The following is a 16,934-nucleotide window of genomic DNA, read 5'->3' on the forward strand; positions in this document are numbered from 1 at the left end:
ATGGGTAGGGGAGCAGAAGAATGGGGGTGAAAAGAGGGAGAGAGGGACGGGGAGAAGGGTTATATCTGTCAGTGTCTATTCCAAAGCCAAAAAGGCTTTATCTTTTTAGATCATCTGTTATCTGTGACCATTAGTTATGTCGATATTTCAAGGATCTGTGATTTCATCAACGTCAGTGCCTGGTCCCTCCACCATTAACAACTTAATAGACAATTTCAAAAGTTTCAGTGGCCAAAAAAAAAAATTCATTCCATAGTATCCAATCTTCTGCTAATAAGCCTCTGTGATTTTGTCAGCTTGCCCTTATACAACTGTCAAATGCTACGCAGCCACACAAAGCCTTTCCCAAGGTTTGGAGCTAGAAGGAAATTTAAGAGATTTTTTTTAACTTAATCTCCAATTTTAACAGATGGGGAAAGAGGCCTGGAAAGGGACTTGTCCAAGGTCATTTGGTGTTGTTCAAGTAGTTTTTCATTTGTGTCTGATTATTCATGATCCCATTTGGGGTTTTCATGGCAAAGATACCATCATATTTGACAGATGAGGAAACTGAGGAAGACAGGGTTAAGTGTCTTGCCCAGGGTCACACAACCGGTAGATGAGGGCAGATTTGAACTCAGGAAGATGACTTCCTCACTTCAGAACCAATACGCTATCCATTAGCTATCCATTTTCCTAAGGTTAATAAAAACAACAAAGAGAGGTATAAGCTTGGGCCTCGATTCCAAAAATAGTGTTCTTTTCATTAGGCTATAATGTTTCTCAACTTGCACTTCCCTGTCATGGTCATCAGTCAATCAATTAGCAAACATTTATTAGCCCTTATTATATGCCAGGTTCTATGCTCAGGACTGGAGATACAAAGGAAAAAGGGGGGGAAAAACAAAACTCCTTGAGGAGCTTACACTCTGATTAAGGAGTCAACAGAGTCACCTCCATTCCACAGCCAGAAATCCAAAGAAGATATCAGCAGAGGGAAGCCGTCCTATAGCATTCTCCAAATAGTGTCACAAAACATTGCTTTCCAGATCACTTCTTCATGCCTGTATCATGAGAACGAACATCCCTCCTCCAACTTGTGCTCTTCCAGGCTTTACTGTTGAATAGATGTTCTAAAATATTGCCAATTTTGAGAATTTTAACCCTATCTTGGTGCTGGGATTCTTAACCTTCTTTGGGTCCTGGGCCCCCTTGATAGTCTGATAAAATCTATAGAATCAGTGGAGCAATCCCATGATGCTTATAAGGAATTCTTCCAGAAAACATAAACAAAGACACTTGAGACAAATGAGGGTATCTTTAAAAATATGCTCACAGTTTGAGAAATCATTTGATCTAAAAAAAATTAATTTTTTCCATCGTTTGTTTGTTTAATTCTCTCTCTTCTCACCTTTCTGTTCCATGGGGATGGATTTTGGGGTCTCTAAACTTTCTTATTTGGAGACCAATGCTGCAAGTTGCCTCCTTGCTTCTCCCAAGTTTCCATAGGAAGTTGAATGAGACTATCTGTACAGAAGGGGTTTACCTCCCTGAAGACAACTGCTCAGGTGAAGAGGTTAGGGTCTAGGAGGAAAAGGAAGGGGGCCTTCAACAGGGAGGAAAGTTGGGGGTCCAAGTCCACCTGCCCTAGGGAGCCACTGAGAATATTACCTGTCTAATTTAAAGCCACCAGCATGGCCTGGTGACACCATGGTCTGAGCCTGAGTGCTTTGCTGTACTCAGAGGGATGATCTCTTACATCTTGTTCTTATGTTTCCTTCTCTCTGGTGTGATGTTTGGCTGCAAAGGGCAGTGAATGGAAAGTGGGAGCCTCTTAGGGCCAGGAAAGTGAACACAAATAATAATAAAATACTACACCTCTAAGGTTCCTTTGGGAGGATAGTGTATTCAAGAAAGCCCAGCAAATACTATTTTCTCCAGGGTTGGATTTTTACATTTTATTTCTTGGTTTGTTCAAAATGACCTGTACCACAAGAATACAATTAATTAGAGTGTGTATTTCTTCTTTACAGAATTTTTCAGGAGCAGCTCTTTTTCTATAACTTTTAAGCTAAATCTTTTTTTGGGGGGCGAGGTATGGCAGTGCCCTGGGACCTTTCTTCCCACCTTTCCATCTTCAGATTCCCATGGGCACCCAATACCCCACCACCACCCATTAATCCCCACCCTGCCATCTGAGCCAACCTCAGGGATCTGGCAAAGGTTATAGAAAGTGGGGCCCCTCTTACTTCTTCCATTAGAGATGAATCAACCAACCGTTTACCAAAAGTTTTCTTGTTGTCGATTATAACATGACTTCTGGTTCCTGGTTAAGCTCTGAATATATTTCAGAGGTTTGATTGATCCCTCCCTCTCCCCAGTAGTAGTGAAAAAATGGGGTACATAAGCTCAATTTCCACAACCATTTTGTTTGGGACAAAGATGCCATAATTCTGAGCTGCAGTGTCCTCCCTGCATCCAAGAGTGAGACAACATTCAATTTTATCTGGAAGATTCATCCCCCATGGTATTTTTCTGACCCAAATTGAGTTGACTCCCATAGCACTGGCAGTCAAGGATGCTTCTTCCTAGAATAGATCATCAGCAGATATCAGGAATTGTTTGTGAACCTCTGGGGGCACCGTTGTTCTTTACACTAGTTTGGCCAGCCTAGGGTGGTTTGAGGGGTGCTCTGTGGGGGGACTGGAGGTGGCACCATGAGGAAGACCCCTAGCCTAATTTTCACTGCGATGAAGTAGGGACCATCTCCCAGACCATCCTCAACTTTTTCCCCCCAAGAGTTCTCTTTGTCACAAATCACAGATTCCCCTAGAGCAGATCCCAAATTGTCCTCTGTAAAGTTTCTTCATTTCAAATTCGACAGGGTATGGGACCTCTGAGGTTGTATCTTGTGGAATATTTTAACACTAGGTTTGGTTTCTTAGTTATAATGCCCAGATCCCAGCTTGGTGGCTGAGAGAGAGCTATTGCTTTGGGTGTATATGACTGTATAGATGAGGGTCAATGGGTGAATAATTGTTTCTGGGAGTGAAGAGTGATGGATGGATTTAGATTGCAACACTTCCCCTGACTTGCTATATGACTCTGACAAGTCATTTTTTATCTCCCCAAGCCTCAGTTTCCCTACAAACAAAATACAGGGAGCATATTGCTTCCCAGTGAAATATCTTGTAATTCTTGATGAAATAATCTATATGAATACAAAGTATTAACAGTCACTATATCGCTGCTGCCGACTCACCTATCAAGCCAGTCTGTCAAACATTCTGGTTTGCTACAAGGAGGTTGGACCTCAGTGAATGCCAGAAGCCCTCTATGGGATAGGACAGAGTTGGAGTCTATGGAGGTGAAGATAGGGTGGATGTTTTGGAGGAGAGAGAAGTTTCCGTAACTGCTTTCAACTGAAAAATCATTCAGGATCAGGGTAGAAGGAGTGTGTGGTTTGTAGTGGGAAGACCAGGAGGATTCTTAGGTTCCTTGCCCATTTCTGCCCCTGCCACACTATGTGGCTTGGATAATAGCTCTTAAATGAGAATAGAATGTGCAGGCCCTCAGAATGACAGAGGATTGATTAATTAGGGTACAAGTGTGGGAATGCCTAGTACTGGTTCCTATACAGTTGCTTGGAATAGTGTTCCTTTCTTTGTTCCCTTTGGCCAACTCAACAGTCTTATATCTTAGAAGACACCGTTCATATTCAGTTACAAATGTCTCCTCCAACTCCCCCCTTTCCTTTGTGAGCACATGCAGGTTATCTGTGGAATCAGAGAAGAAAAGGCTGCCGTTTCCAGCAGGTCTCATGAAGAGCTGATTAATTGGCCCCTTTAGCTGGTTGTAGAGGTATGTGAGTCTGGTTCCTCCATCATGTTTCAGGGGTGATATGCACGGAAGGTCCTAGAGAACTTCCCCAAATCCCCCCCCCCACTTCCAGGACGACTTCATGCCAGAGTGCTTTCATACTACCCAATTGGAGGTACTCAAGGGAGTCTTTGGGGGACCCCCTCCCCAAAGTCCGTTCTTTCTGTTGGCTCAGGGGGTCATCATACGCCTTATATATGCCTTTGATATGACCTAAACAAGCTGTGGTCTGGGTCCAATCATCGCTCATCCTAGGACTCAGCCAGAGGGCAACAGAAACATAGCACAGCTTCAGAAGGAAGCCCAATCACTTCTGATTCCTTTTTCAGGTAATGCCACACTGGATTCTTAGCTAGAAACACAACTCAGAGGTCACAGATGCAGCTGGCTTCTTTTTTTTTTAACCCAGTATAGGAAGTGGCAGATTCTCTGTGGTTGAAAGAACATTTCTTCAGTTAGGTCAGGATGGATGCTGGGAGTGGGGTGAGGGGATGAGCAGAGCCCTGGAGCTTGAAATAAGAATTGCAATCTTGGGCTTTGCTTTCTGCCAATGCTTCAGACATGTTCTCACTCTCCATGGGCAGATGAGTCTGGTGGTTTGAACTAAATACATAAATGACCTATGCTTTCATCAGACCAGAAATTCTCAATGTGAGATCTGGCTATAACCTAGTAGGTAAACTATATGGAGCTGCTTGAAGCCCATAGAAGAAAAGTGACTTGTCCAGGGTCAAGGAAACTAGTAAGCATCAGAAGCAGGGTTTAGACTCAGGTTTTTCTGACTCCAAGCTCAGCACTCTATCCCTTTCACCATGCTGACTCCATTCAATTAAATACCTCTTTTTAAAATCTTTAAAAAGAATCTCTTTGAAATGAGTGGAATGGGGTCTTGGCTAGCTATTGTACTGAGCTGCTTTGGGGGAAGTCTACAGATTTAGTGAAATCCAGAGACAAGCCACAAACTAGCCTCCACCAGTACTCACTCTTTTATTCCCCCAGCCTACCAGACCAGCTGGCCAGGACCCAGACAAACTAGCTTTAGTGCACTCTTTCCTTGTTTTCCCCATCCTTCAGGCTGGGTGTTGTTGAATGGTGGAAAGAAGAAGGAATAAAGGGAAGGAACCAGGGAGGCTAAAGACCAGGCTTCTCTTCCAGTTGGATTATTAGCTTCTTCGTCATCAGTAATTAAGTTAGCATCTGAGTGAGCTAAGAGGGATCCCCTTAGCAATTCTTTTTCTTGTTGTTGTTCCCAAAGGCTTGAGGAGACAAAAAAAAAAGGATGAATGACCCTGATTTGAACTGGGATTCACCATTCTCTCAAGGGATGTAGATCTCTCTAAGAGAAAAAAACTCAACTTAGCCTTTTAGGAGGTCTATAGATTAGAACTAGAACTTCAAGAGTACCTCTGGACTAGAGCAAACTCCTACTCTTCCTTGCCACTTTGACCTACCATGATTCAGACCCCTTCTCCTCCTCCCCCAACTATGACATTAAGACTAATCTGGAGCAAGTTCTAGGGGTGCTATGCAGAGACTATATGCTGGAACACATTTTCTGTGTTTTGCATTCCTGTCTAGAACTCTCCTTTCTATTCAGATGTTCTGCTTTCCTCCCTCCTATTCCAGTTGCTTTTTCATATTTAAATGTTTTCCTTGCTTTCTATTATGGATGCTCACATCACCCAAGCCAAGCAAGCTGAGGTGAGAAGGTATGTAGTCAAGGAGAAATCCTGAGGGAAAGGAGAAGGAAATTATATGTTGGGAAAGGAAGTGAGGAAGGTTCTTGGTTCCTATGGAGAGAATCAGCTGGAAGGACAGAGATATGCTAGAGAACACATTAGCACTGGCTATGACTCTTTCATCAGTGTGGGTCCTGGTACTGATCTCTGGGGTATGCTCAACTGGTTGTATAGGCACGGGCCTTCTAGTCTTTCCATGCCAGCAGAGAATTGTGATGCTAAGTGGGTAAGAAGAGATGGCAACCTGGAACAAAAGTGAAAAAAGGACTAGGACCCCGGGGAAGTTAGAAGACCAATGTCCCATGGGCACCTCTGACCCTCCTGTCAATGCTCCCACTGACAGTACAGAGGCTGTGGATTGAACAGTCTCCTGTTCTCTCTGAAAAACAAGTTCCCCTGAACCCTCCTCCCCTTGCCTCAATCCTCCTGGATAATTTCCCCCAGAATTCTTGTCTTCCTTCCTGCCCATCATCATCTCAAAACTGGTACCTCCCTGGGCAATGGAAGGGCCAGGCGAGTGGGGTGGGAACTGGGCAATGTACATACACACTGCTTTCTGATTGGGGGAGCTAGCTTTGGTGCTTCCTCTTAGGGATCTCCTATCTCCTACCAAGAATGAGCCTTGATAGGGGCCTTAGGGCTGCCTACCAAGAAGGAAGAAGCACAACCAAAAAGAAAAACATAATCCAGATCACAAATGAACCAAACAGCCCCTCTTCCACCCCAGCCCGCCCCCTCCCACCCCCCAGATCCCCACTCCCCATTGTACATGTGATTCTGCATACAGACAGATGGACAGATGGTAAATGACTTCTTCCGGTTTTGCTCTTAGCCATAATAAATGATTTGAAGGTAAAAGCCAGTGGCTGCAGGATTGATTTTTTTCCCCTCCCTCCCCACGTCTGTCTGTGGGCTGGAGTCTGTGTGTTTGCTAGGAGTGGGCGCCAGGGCCGTCAGACCTTTGCCTCCAGCATTTCTAGGAAGAGTTTGTGCATGGGCACCTTGCCCTGCAGTTTGATGCTGTAGAAGTGTTGGACGGCCTTGGCGGCTGTCTGCCGCAGCAGGGGCAAGGTCAGCAGCAGCTTGCCTGCCCTTCGAGGCTCCTCGTGGCGTTGGCTCAGCTCGTAGTCCTGGAGGGCCTCATGGAGCAGGTCCTGGAGCTTCTGCACAGCCTCTATGTCCTCTATGTGCATGGAATCTGGGAGCAGGAGAGAGGCCAGTGAGAAAGACAGAGGTGACTTATGGAAAGGGAAAGCTCCCTTGCAAGGAAATATTAGAACCACAGGATGTTTGAGCCTGAAAGGGTTTTAGGGATGTGGGATGTTTGAGCTAGAAGAGACCTTCTGGTCCAAGCTCTTCCATTTACAGCTGGGCCAACTGAGGCCTGGTAGACAGAGGGAAGAAATTGGTTCATGTTAAATCAGGCACCAAACTTGAAGCTGCCCAACACCTAATTCAATTATTTTCTCTTTATACACCCTTATCTCTTTTATTAAGTCCCTATCATTCTCCTGAGGATGGAGCTTTGGAATTCCCATAGGTACCCACACCAGGTCTGACTCCAATTGCCTACATTCCCTTTTCCTCCACCACTGAGGTTCTTCACCCAATTTAAAGGCACAGGAGGAATTGACACTGAGCCTAGCTGTGGGACCCTGATTTCCTAGCCCTTGCGGCTCTTCTGTCTTAGAACTGATATTAAGACCGGAGGTAAGGGTTTAAAAGCCAAAAAGGAAGAAAGAATTGATATCGAAGCAGTTAGGCGGCACGACAGATAGAAAATGAGAAGACTCATCTTCCAAAATTCAAATCTGACCTTAGACATTAGCTGCATGACCCTAGGCAAGTCTCTGAACCCTGTTTGCCTCAGTTTCCTCATCAGTAAAACGATGTAGGAAAGGATATGGCCATCCACTCCAGTGCCTTAGCCAAGAAAATGCCAAATGAGGAAATGACTGAACAACAATAAAATTAACATTCGACATCTCTAGGTCCCCTCAGAAAAATGTAGGCAAACTCTTTGCAGTCAGGACTTTTTGGAGGTTGGTCTTAGTATGCCCAGTTCCTAGGAGAGTTCTTTGCATATAGTAGAAAGTTAAATGCTTGTTCATTTGGGTTGTTCCTGGTTTCTACCCTGCTTTGTAGCTTCTCTCTGCCTCCTTATCTCTTAGCACTATTTTCTTGAGGCAGCCAGGTGGTAGAGTGGATCGATGTATGGACCTGGGGTCAGGAAGACCTAAGATCCAATCCAGCCTCAGTTACCACATGTATGAACCTGGGGAAGCCACTTAAGCTTTATGTGCCTCAGTTTCCTCATCTGTAAGATATGGGTTAATAATAGTACCCAAGTCTCAGAGTTGTTATGATGAAGTGAAATATTTCTAAAGCTCTTTACAAACCTTAAAGGACTATGTAAGTGCTAGCTATTATTATTATTATTATACCTCAGAACACATGCTGTGGAGTTCACTAGTACTTCAATCATCAACAAACATTTATTAAGCACCTATTTAATTTATTATGTGGAATGCACAGTTCTTAAGGTCAGGGAATCCAAAGGCAAAATGAAATAATGAAATGTAAATCCCCCAAGGACCTTACATTCTATGAGAGGAGATATACAACATATAAATATACATGCAAACATTATCTAGCTGTCTGTATGTACACACACATCCATCTATACACACATAGCAAAAATGGTATAGAAGGCAAGAGATTCACAGAAGGTGAAGGATACTAGAATCAGATTGGCTGCCTGGGATGTCCCTCTGGTCCTTCCCAAGGAGTAGAATACTCTGGCACAACAAAATGCATATGTTGCTCAAATATTTCACAAAACATTGGTCAAAGCCAATTGTAGCTGGTGTTGGCATTCTTGGATGTTGTCAATGACCCACGTTTGTGGAGTGAGAGAAGGAAATTAACATTTATTAAGCACCTACTGTGTGCCAGGCACTGTGCTAAATGCTTTACACACATTTTGTGGCAGAGGAATACTTGGGTGGGGTGGTACTTATCTGGTTGGACAGCGACAGCCTGTCCCATGGGCTGAACTAAATCTTGGAGGAAGAGAGATGCAAAGTGTGGGGAAGGAATTGCTGCTATCCCAACGCTAATGGTCTAGTAGTAGTCTTTTTTTTTTTTTACCTCTGATTGGACAGCTCATTAGTCTGTGTTTTCTCTCTCCTTGACCCTGTATATAGCCTTCAATCTGCCTTCCACTTTGCTTGTACTAGCGTTTCTCAGAGGATTTCTCAGGCAAAAGCCTGCAGAAGTATAGAAGTTACTGAAGGGAAAACTTTTAAGTTAAGGGAGGTAGGGAGAGAGAGAAAGGCAGGGAAGATCTGGGCTTTTCTTTTTGAAATACAGAAATTTACATTAAAAAAAATGTATAGGTTGCAGCTGGGTAGCTAGCTCAGTGGATTGAGAGCCAGACCTGGAGACAGGAGGTCCTAGGTTCAAATCTGGCTTCAGACATTTCCTAGCTGTGTGACCCTGGGCAAGTCACAACCCCCATTGCCCAACTCTTGCCACTCTTCTGCCTTAGAACCAATACACAATAGTGATTCTAAGACAGAAGGTAAGGGTTTAAAAAAAAAGTATAGCTGGCCAGATCTCTTGCTGTGATATAAAGAATTGGGCTGTAAACCTGTAGATTTTCAAAGTATATATTTTAATTTCTGAAGAAATTAAATATCCATCTGATACTAATTAATAGTCCTAGAATCTGTCCTTCTAAAATCCATTAGATGGTTAAGTTTCTTAAGAGGGAATCTTCATCTTTTTCATCTTTGTATTCTCCACAACATTGAGTACTGGGTCTTCTATATCGCAGACATTTAATTAATACTGAATGAATGGATGAATGAATGAATGAATGAATGAATACCCCCCAACATCTCTATCATCTTACCCTCCTTAGGGGCACAAAGACACTGGAGAACATGACAATGGCACTGACTGAGGTTGGATTATTGGAATGAGCCAAGAGAAGGGAAAGCGAAGCCAGAAAGCCACCCCCAGTTTGAGATTTCTTTAAAAAAGAGAATCTAACTAGATTCAAACACAAATATGGTTAAAGATTCAATGAACTGGAGCAAGTTTGGAGGAGGGCATATGGGATGGTTAAGTGTTTTGAGTGCATGACATACAAAGGTCAGTGAAAAGAATTGGAAATATTTAGCCTGGAGAAGAAAAGATTAAAGTGGGTCATGATCTCCATCTTTAAATATTTGAAGAGTAATTGTGTGGAAGAGGGATTAGATCTGACCTTTTTGGTTGCAGAGGGATAAACTAGGATCAATGGGTAGTAGTTGTAGGGGGAAGATTTGGGTTTCATGGAAGGAAAGACCTTCTAGGAATAAGAGGTATTCCAAAATAGAATGAGCTGCCTTAGGAAGTAGTGGGTCACTCCCTACTGTCCCCACTAAAATCTATTATAAGCAGGATAACTAGGTGGCTCAGAGCATAGAGAGACAGGCCTGTAATATGAGATGTCCTGGGTTCAAATCTGGCCTCAGATACTTCCTAGCTCTGTGACCCTGGAAAGTCACTTGAGCCCCAGCTAACCCTTACCACTCTTCTGCCTTGGAGCCAACATTTAGTATTGATTCTAAGAAAGAAGGTAAGAGTTAAAATATATTCTTAATGTAAACTTCTGCCTCTGACTTTGGAGGTGGGATTTGCAAGGGAAGGGTTGACTAGGAGAATTACATGCTCCCACTTTATCCTCACATTCTTGTAGTGTCTTGCTTTCCTAAGGAGTGGCAAGACCTCTAATTATCTAGCCTGGAATTGTGGTGCTGGAGAAGACTTGCGAGAGTCCCCTGGCCAACAAGGAGATCCAATCTGTCAATATTTAAAGAAATGAATACAGACTATTCACTGGCAGTTCAAATACTCAAATAATGAAGCTGAAGCTTAAATACTTTGGCCAAGTAATGAGAAGACAGGACTTCCTGGAAAAGACTCATGTTGGAAATGATTGAAGGTAAAAGGAGAACAGGATGGCAGAGGATGGGATGGAATGATAGAATTGTGGAAGCAACAAACATGAGCTTGGACAGACTTTGATAGATAGTGGAGGCATGCTATGGTCCATGGGGTCCCAAAGAATCAGATAGGACCAAATAATGAACAACAAAATGCCATTTTCTGAGTTGAGTGTTACTGGCCCTGTTGTCTTTTTGTAGGTCAGGAAACAGTGTTTAGCAAGCTGGTGAGTGGTCAACCTTTGTCACGTGGCAGATCAACTACATCCTTCCATTCTTGTCCTCTTGGCAGGTAATAAAGAGATCTCCATTGCAACAGATCAGAGGCTATTTGGAACAGTGCCAGCAAGTGACCAATGACTGTACAGATTGTCTACAGTCTCTGCCTACCTTTCTTTCCCCCATCCTTTCCCCCATCCCCCACCCAAAGCAGAATTAAATTGGCAGCTGTCTTAAAAAAAAAAAACTTTGCAGGATTAATTTCTTTGCAATCCATCAGCAAGTCTGTATTGATGGCATTGATAAACTGTTAATTACAAAATCAATGACTATGAATTTTTACTGCTGTCAGGGAACTTTGGGACTGCAGTGGTGCAGGGCGAACAGAGGCCAGCAGAGTTCCCAGGGGATCGTTGGCCACAATAGCCATCGTGGAACCCAGCACTCTCCTCCACTCACATCTGGGCTCCTAAAGAAACAAGCCCAAATATCTCCCTCAATGAACCAGGACAAAGCAAGGAGGGCATGGGCAGTCTGTACTGCCCTGCTAATTCTAATACCATAATAATTCTCTTAGTCTTTTTTACTATTACTAACTAGTAATGCAGGTCCTCATTACCTGTTCAACAGCTTATCCTGATCTGCCATTCTGCCCCTAGTCCCTTAGTGCTCCAAACACATTGTGGTGAGATTAATCATCCTAGAGTCCAGTTCTAATCCCATCACTCCCATTGGGAAAATTCTTTAATGATTCCCATTGCAAAAATCCAATTCTAAGGCTCTTTATAATCTAGCACCAATCAGCCTTTCCAATGCTATCTTCCATTTCTTTCCCCATAATATATATCCAAAGTTCCAGTCAAACTGACAAACACTCATCATTTTTATCCTTCCTTTCTTTTATTTTTAAATGTGATTTCATTTTGTATTTAACAATCTCTGAATAAAATGGACATTTCCATACTCATAGGAGAAGAGAAAGGGAATTGCTCGCCTGAATATTTATCATCCACTGAAAATGTCTATTCTCTGACACACCTCTATACCTTTGTTTATTCTAATTTGCTATAAGAAATGCTCTCCTGACCCCTCAATGCATGTGGAAATGCTATCAGCCTTTTAAAAATGTTTTAAATATATATTGTTTGCCAATTACATGTAATAACAAATTTCCACAGAAGTTTTCTGAAGTTACATGATCAAACTTGTCTCCCTCCCTTCCTTCCTTTTCCCCTCCCAGATCTGGCAAGCCATTTGATCTTTGCTATGCATATATTCTCATACAAAACATATTTCCATACTGCTCATTTTTTTGTAAGTGAATAATCATATGAAAACAAAACCCCCAAACATAAACCCAAATAAACAATGGTATGGTATGCTTTCATCTGCATTCCAACTCCAATGGTTCTTTCTCTGGAGGGGGATGCTATCAGCCTTTTAAGACCAAGCCCAGCTCTAACATCACTGAAACTATGAAGGCTTCCATAGTTTCTCTTCCCAGCTCATACTTCCCCAAACTATAATTATGGCTCTCTTCTGCCATCTCTGATCAGCACTTTCAATTCAATCAATCAAATATTTGTTAAAAGCTGACTGTGTGCAAGGTTTAACACAGTATACAAAGACAAAAAAGGTAGGGGGCTATGCTCAAGAAGATTTCACTCTAGATAATATATGTATGACCCTGATGGAATTGCTGGTCAACTCCAGGAGTGGGGAGGGAAGAGGAGAGGGAGGCAACATGAATCATGTAACAATGGGGAACTCATATGTAGATTTGTTACTGGAACAAAATAAAGAAAAAAGTTTTTAAAAGATTACACTCTATTAGGGAAGGGTAACATGTGTGTATAAATATATATTATATATATAGACAGAGATTAAGGGGGAAAAGAATGAGAGAAAAGAGATATTGAGAGAAAAAGAGAAAGAGAATGAGGGAGAGAGATGTAGAGAGAGACTGAGAGAAAAAGAAAGAAATTGAGAGAGAGAAGGAGAGAGAGGGAGACAGAGAGAGACAAAGGAGAAAGAGAGAAGGAGAGGGGGAGAGAGTGGGGGAGGGAGAGAGAGAGAAAGAGAAAGAGAGGGAGACAGAGAGATCTATGGAAATATAAGTTAAGTTGAGGAGGAAAAGTGAAATAACAACTGGGGTACAATATGTACATAGATAAAATACAAAATAATTTGAGGGGAAAAAAGAAGCAAAAACTGGGGAGGAGGGAGTTCAGAAAAGACTTTGTAAGAAGGTGATACTGGAGGTGAATCTTTAAAGGAAGATAAAAACTCAGAAGGGAAATGATGGAAAGGGTTACATTCCAGATATGGGGGGCAGCTTTCATAATTGCATAGAACTAGAGATGGAATAACAAGTCCAGGGAACAGTTAGTTGTCCACTTTGACTGGTAAGTAGGGTTCATAATGAAGAGTAATATGAAATGAAGCTGGAAAGTTAAGTTGGAGCCATACCATGGAGGGCCTTAAACATCAGGCACAATATCCAGTGCTTAGTATTGTGCCTAGCACATATCAGACAACTAATAAATGTTTATTAACTCACGGTTTTATTCTAAAGGCAATAGGGAATAACTGAAGGATTTTGAGCAAGGGGGTGATAGACATATATCTTAAGAAATTTCTTTGGCAGAGTTATGTGAAAGATGCATTGTAGAGGGGAGAGACTGGAGTCAAGTAGATGAGTTAGGAAGCTATTAAAATGGTCTCGCCAAAAGATGATGAGAGATCAATGGGGTAGGGGCCATGGAAGAGAAGAAAAGGTTAGAGGTGTTAATGCTGTAGAAGTAGAGTTAAGAGAACTTAGTTATTGTTCGGAAGAGGTTGGAGGATTGAGGCAAAAAAGAACAAAGAGTAGAGGATGACTGAGGGAAAGGGAAAGGGAAGGGGAAAGGAAAGGGAGGAAGCATTTCTTAAATACCTATTATGTATCAGGCACTGAGCTAAGCATTTTACAAATATTACCTTATTTAATTTGAGTAACTGCAGGAGAGGTTGCACCATCAATAAAAATTTAGAAAGAAATTTAGATAGAAGTTTGAGAAGATGATGAATTATTTGGGGGCATGTTTGAGATGCTATTATTTGGGATATTCAGATGGATACATCCAGTAGGCAATTGGAAATACTGAGCTTGAATAAAGGAGGAAAAAATTAGGGCTGGATCTATAAATTTGAAAGTCATCTGTGTAGAGATGATAATTGAACTCATCAAAGCTGATGAGATCACTAAAGGAAAGAATTTAGAGTGAGAAAAAGGCCCTTGAAAGAGGCTTAATGTCAGCCAGGTTAAGTGAAGAAGAAACTAATGATAAATCAGACTAAAAAGAGTGGTAATATAGGTAAGCAAAGCAGAAGGGGACAGTATCATCAAAGTCAAGAGGACAGTGTTTATCAAGGAGTAGAGTTTGGTCAGCAGTATCAAAAGTTGCAGACAACTAGGTGGTACAGTGGATAGAGTGTCCTATAGTCAGGATAGACCTAGAGTCAGGAAGATTCTGACCCCAAATCTGACCTCAGACACTTACTAGCTCTGTGACCCTGGGCAAGTCACTTAATCTTATTTGTCTGTTTCCTTATCTATCAAATCAGCTGGAGAAGGAAATGGAAAATTATTTGAGTCTTTCTACCAAGAAAACTCCATCAGTCATATAGTCAAACACAACTGAAAATGACTTAATAAAAACCAGAAGTTGCAGAAGTCAGGGAGAATACATGGGTCTTTGGTCCTGGCAATTAAAAGATTGTTGGTGGTGTTGGAGAGAATAGTTTCAGAGCAGAGCCTTGATTATAAGGGGTGAAAAAATGAATTAATAGTGAAGAATCAGAGGCAATAAGAGTAGATAGCTCTTTCTAGGAACTTAACTGTGAAAGAGATGTCAAGGTTGAGTAAAGGCTAAGGATTGGAGAAGAGTTAACGATACCTGTAGGGAGTAAGAAGAAAAGCAGAGAGATGATGAAGATAAGACAAGACAGGGTGGGATGGTTGCAAAGAAAAGTTCCAGAAGAGAGAGGGAGGATAGGATCAAAGTAACAATAACCTTTAAAAAAAGTCCACTGCTTCCTCAGAGAAAGAATTGGGATTGGGGAATAGAAAGAAAACAAGCATATATTAAGTGACTGCTATATATTAGGTGCTACACTACCAATATTAACTCATTTGATCTTCACAACAACTCTAGAAGGTGAGTACTATTATTATTCCCACTTTTACAGTTGAGGAAACTGAGGCAAAGAGAGTTAAGTGCCCAGAATTATACAGCTATTAGTATCTGAAGTCAAATTTGAACTCAGTTCTTTCTAACTTCAAAACCATCACTCTATCCACTGAACTATGGACTAGGGAAGATAAAGGAATTTGTGATACATGGTCTTGATTTTCTCAGTAAAGTGGTTGTTGGGGACATTTGAGGAAAGAGAAGGGGGTGTGGGAGATGTAGGGAGCTCGAAGTGATAGAAGTTTCCAAAGCTGCTTTAGAGATTGTAAAACAAAAAGCTAACCATGGAAGAACAAAACAATTGCCATACTTTTACTACTGTAAAAGTCCATTGAGATCACATAACATGAACCTCCTTCATTGCATTTTCATTTCTTTATTTATTCATTCAAAAACATTTAAGTACCTACCTACACTAGGCTTTGGGGGAGATACAAAGTTAAGCAGACATGATCTCTGCTGTTATAGAGATCAATCTAGCGGTCTTACATTCTACCTTATATCAAAGATATTTGTGCTTTTCACAAAGGAGGGGATAGAAAAATATTTGAATTTATTGCTGGGTTAGGGTGTAATCTAAAGGCTATTTCTGCTAAGTCTGAGGACCTTTTCCACCTGATGTGTTTCTTCTCACTAAAGTCAGACTCTTAATGTGTCTATATAGGCATCAGCCACTTATGAAGAGAAGCTAAGAATGACAACTGTCAAAAGCAGATGTTCTTTTTACCCTCCGAGAAAGGCATGGAATAAGGGGATGGAACCTTTTGTTGGACATAGGAAAATGATCATAAGCCTGGAGACTAAAATAGACCAAACAGAGTATTCAGATGAGTAAGCAAAGCAGATGGGGATGGCTAGAATCATGGAAGTCAAGAGGATAGAATTGATCAAGGAGTAGATTTGGTCAATGATATTAAAAGTTTCAGAGAGGTCAGGGAGGACATTGAAGAAGGGATCCCTGACCAGTTATGAGCTGACTGTGTTCTGAGACCTCCTTTCGACTTGGATGATGTGATCGGATTGGTTGTCTTTTAAATGGCAAGTTGACCACACCGCTCAGTACATTCCGGGCAGCTGTATCTTTCCTCTTCCCTCTCAGTTGTCTAGCTTTCTGCTTGAGTATTCTCAGGAAATGAAATGTAAAGTTGTTTTAATGCTACCCTAAGCAAAATAATTAGGATGGTAAACCTACCACCTACCAAAAAGTCATCTGGTACAGACTGTGATGTGGATAACATTTTCTTAACTAGGTGCCAGAAGGTCTGTATTCAATTCTGAATTCTACCACTTACTAGCAATGTGACTATGGGAAAAACAAGCTGTATCATTTCCCTCATTTATAAAAAGAAGATAATAGTAATGATTCCTATTATATCTACTTCATAAGTTTACTGTGAGAAAAATACTTTGTAAATTATCATGTCCTAGATCAATGAGCTATAATAATTATTATTTTTATCCCCTCTACCCTTAGTTAAGATTACAGAAAGCTGACTATGTTCTACCATTATGTCTTCATAGTCCTTGCTGGTTGATTCCACTCCTCCCTCTCCTTTCCTTCTCTTGTCTTTAGTCATTGTGGATAGCTTGGTCTGTCAAGTTCACTCAGGAACCCAGGATTCCAGGATCCAGGAACTCTATTCTAACCACTAAATTAATAATGTTACTCATCTTCTCCAGCTTCCCCTATGGTCATGTCACCATAACCCTTGCTAGTCAATTCTATTGCTCCCTCTCCTTTCCTTCTCTTGTCTTTAGTCATTGTTGATAGCTTGGTCTGTCAAGTTCACTCAGGAACCCAGGATTCCAGGATCCAAGAACTCTATTCTAGCCACTAAGTTAATCATTTTTACCCATACTCTCCAGCTTTCCCTACCATTATGACTCCATGA

The 16,934-nt window shown here is 41.6% G+C and overlaps 1 protein-coding gene across 1 annotated transcript in view; it reads right to left on the reverse strand.

Moving 5' to 3' along the window:
- Positions 1 to 1,907: 1,907 nt before the first annotated feature.
- Positions 1,908 to 16,934, reverse strand: part of ESRRB (estrogen related receptor beta) — a 156,776-nt gene continuing 141,749 nt past the window's right edge. Inside the window, exon 7 of the mRNA XM_056810631.1 lies at positions 1,908 to 6,795. Coding sequence (XP_056666609.1) covers positions 6,551 to 6,795 — 245 coding nt within the window. The 3' untranslated portion in view covers positions 1,908 to 6,550. The remainder of the gene's footprint in view (positions 6,796 to 16,934) is intronic.

The sequence above is a fragment of the Monodelphis domestica genome, chromosome 1 (assembly GCF_027887165.1).
Source record: "Monodelphis domestica isolate mMonDom1 chromosome 1, mMonDom1.pri, whole genome shotgun sequence".
In the NCBI taxonomy this organism is placed as follows: Eukaryota; Metazoa; Chordata; class Mammalia; order Didelphimorphia; family Didelphidae; genus Monodelphis; species Monodelphis domestica.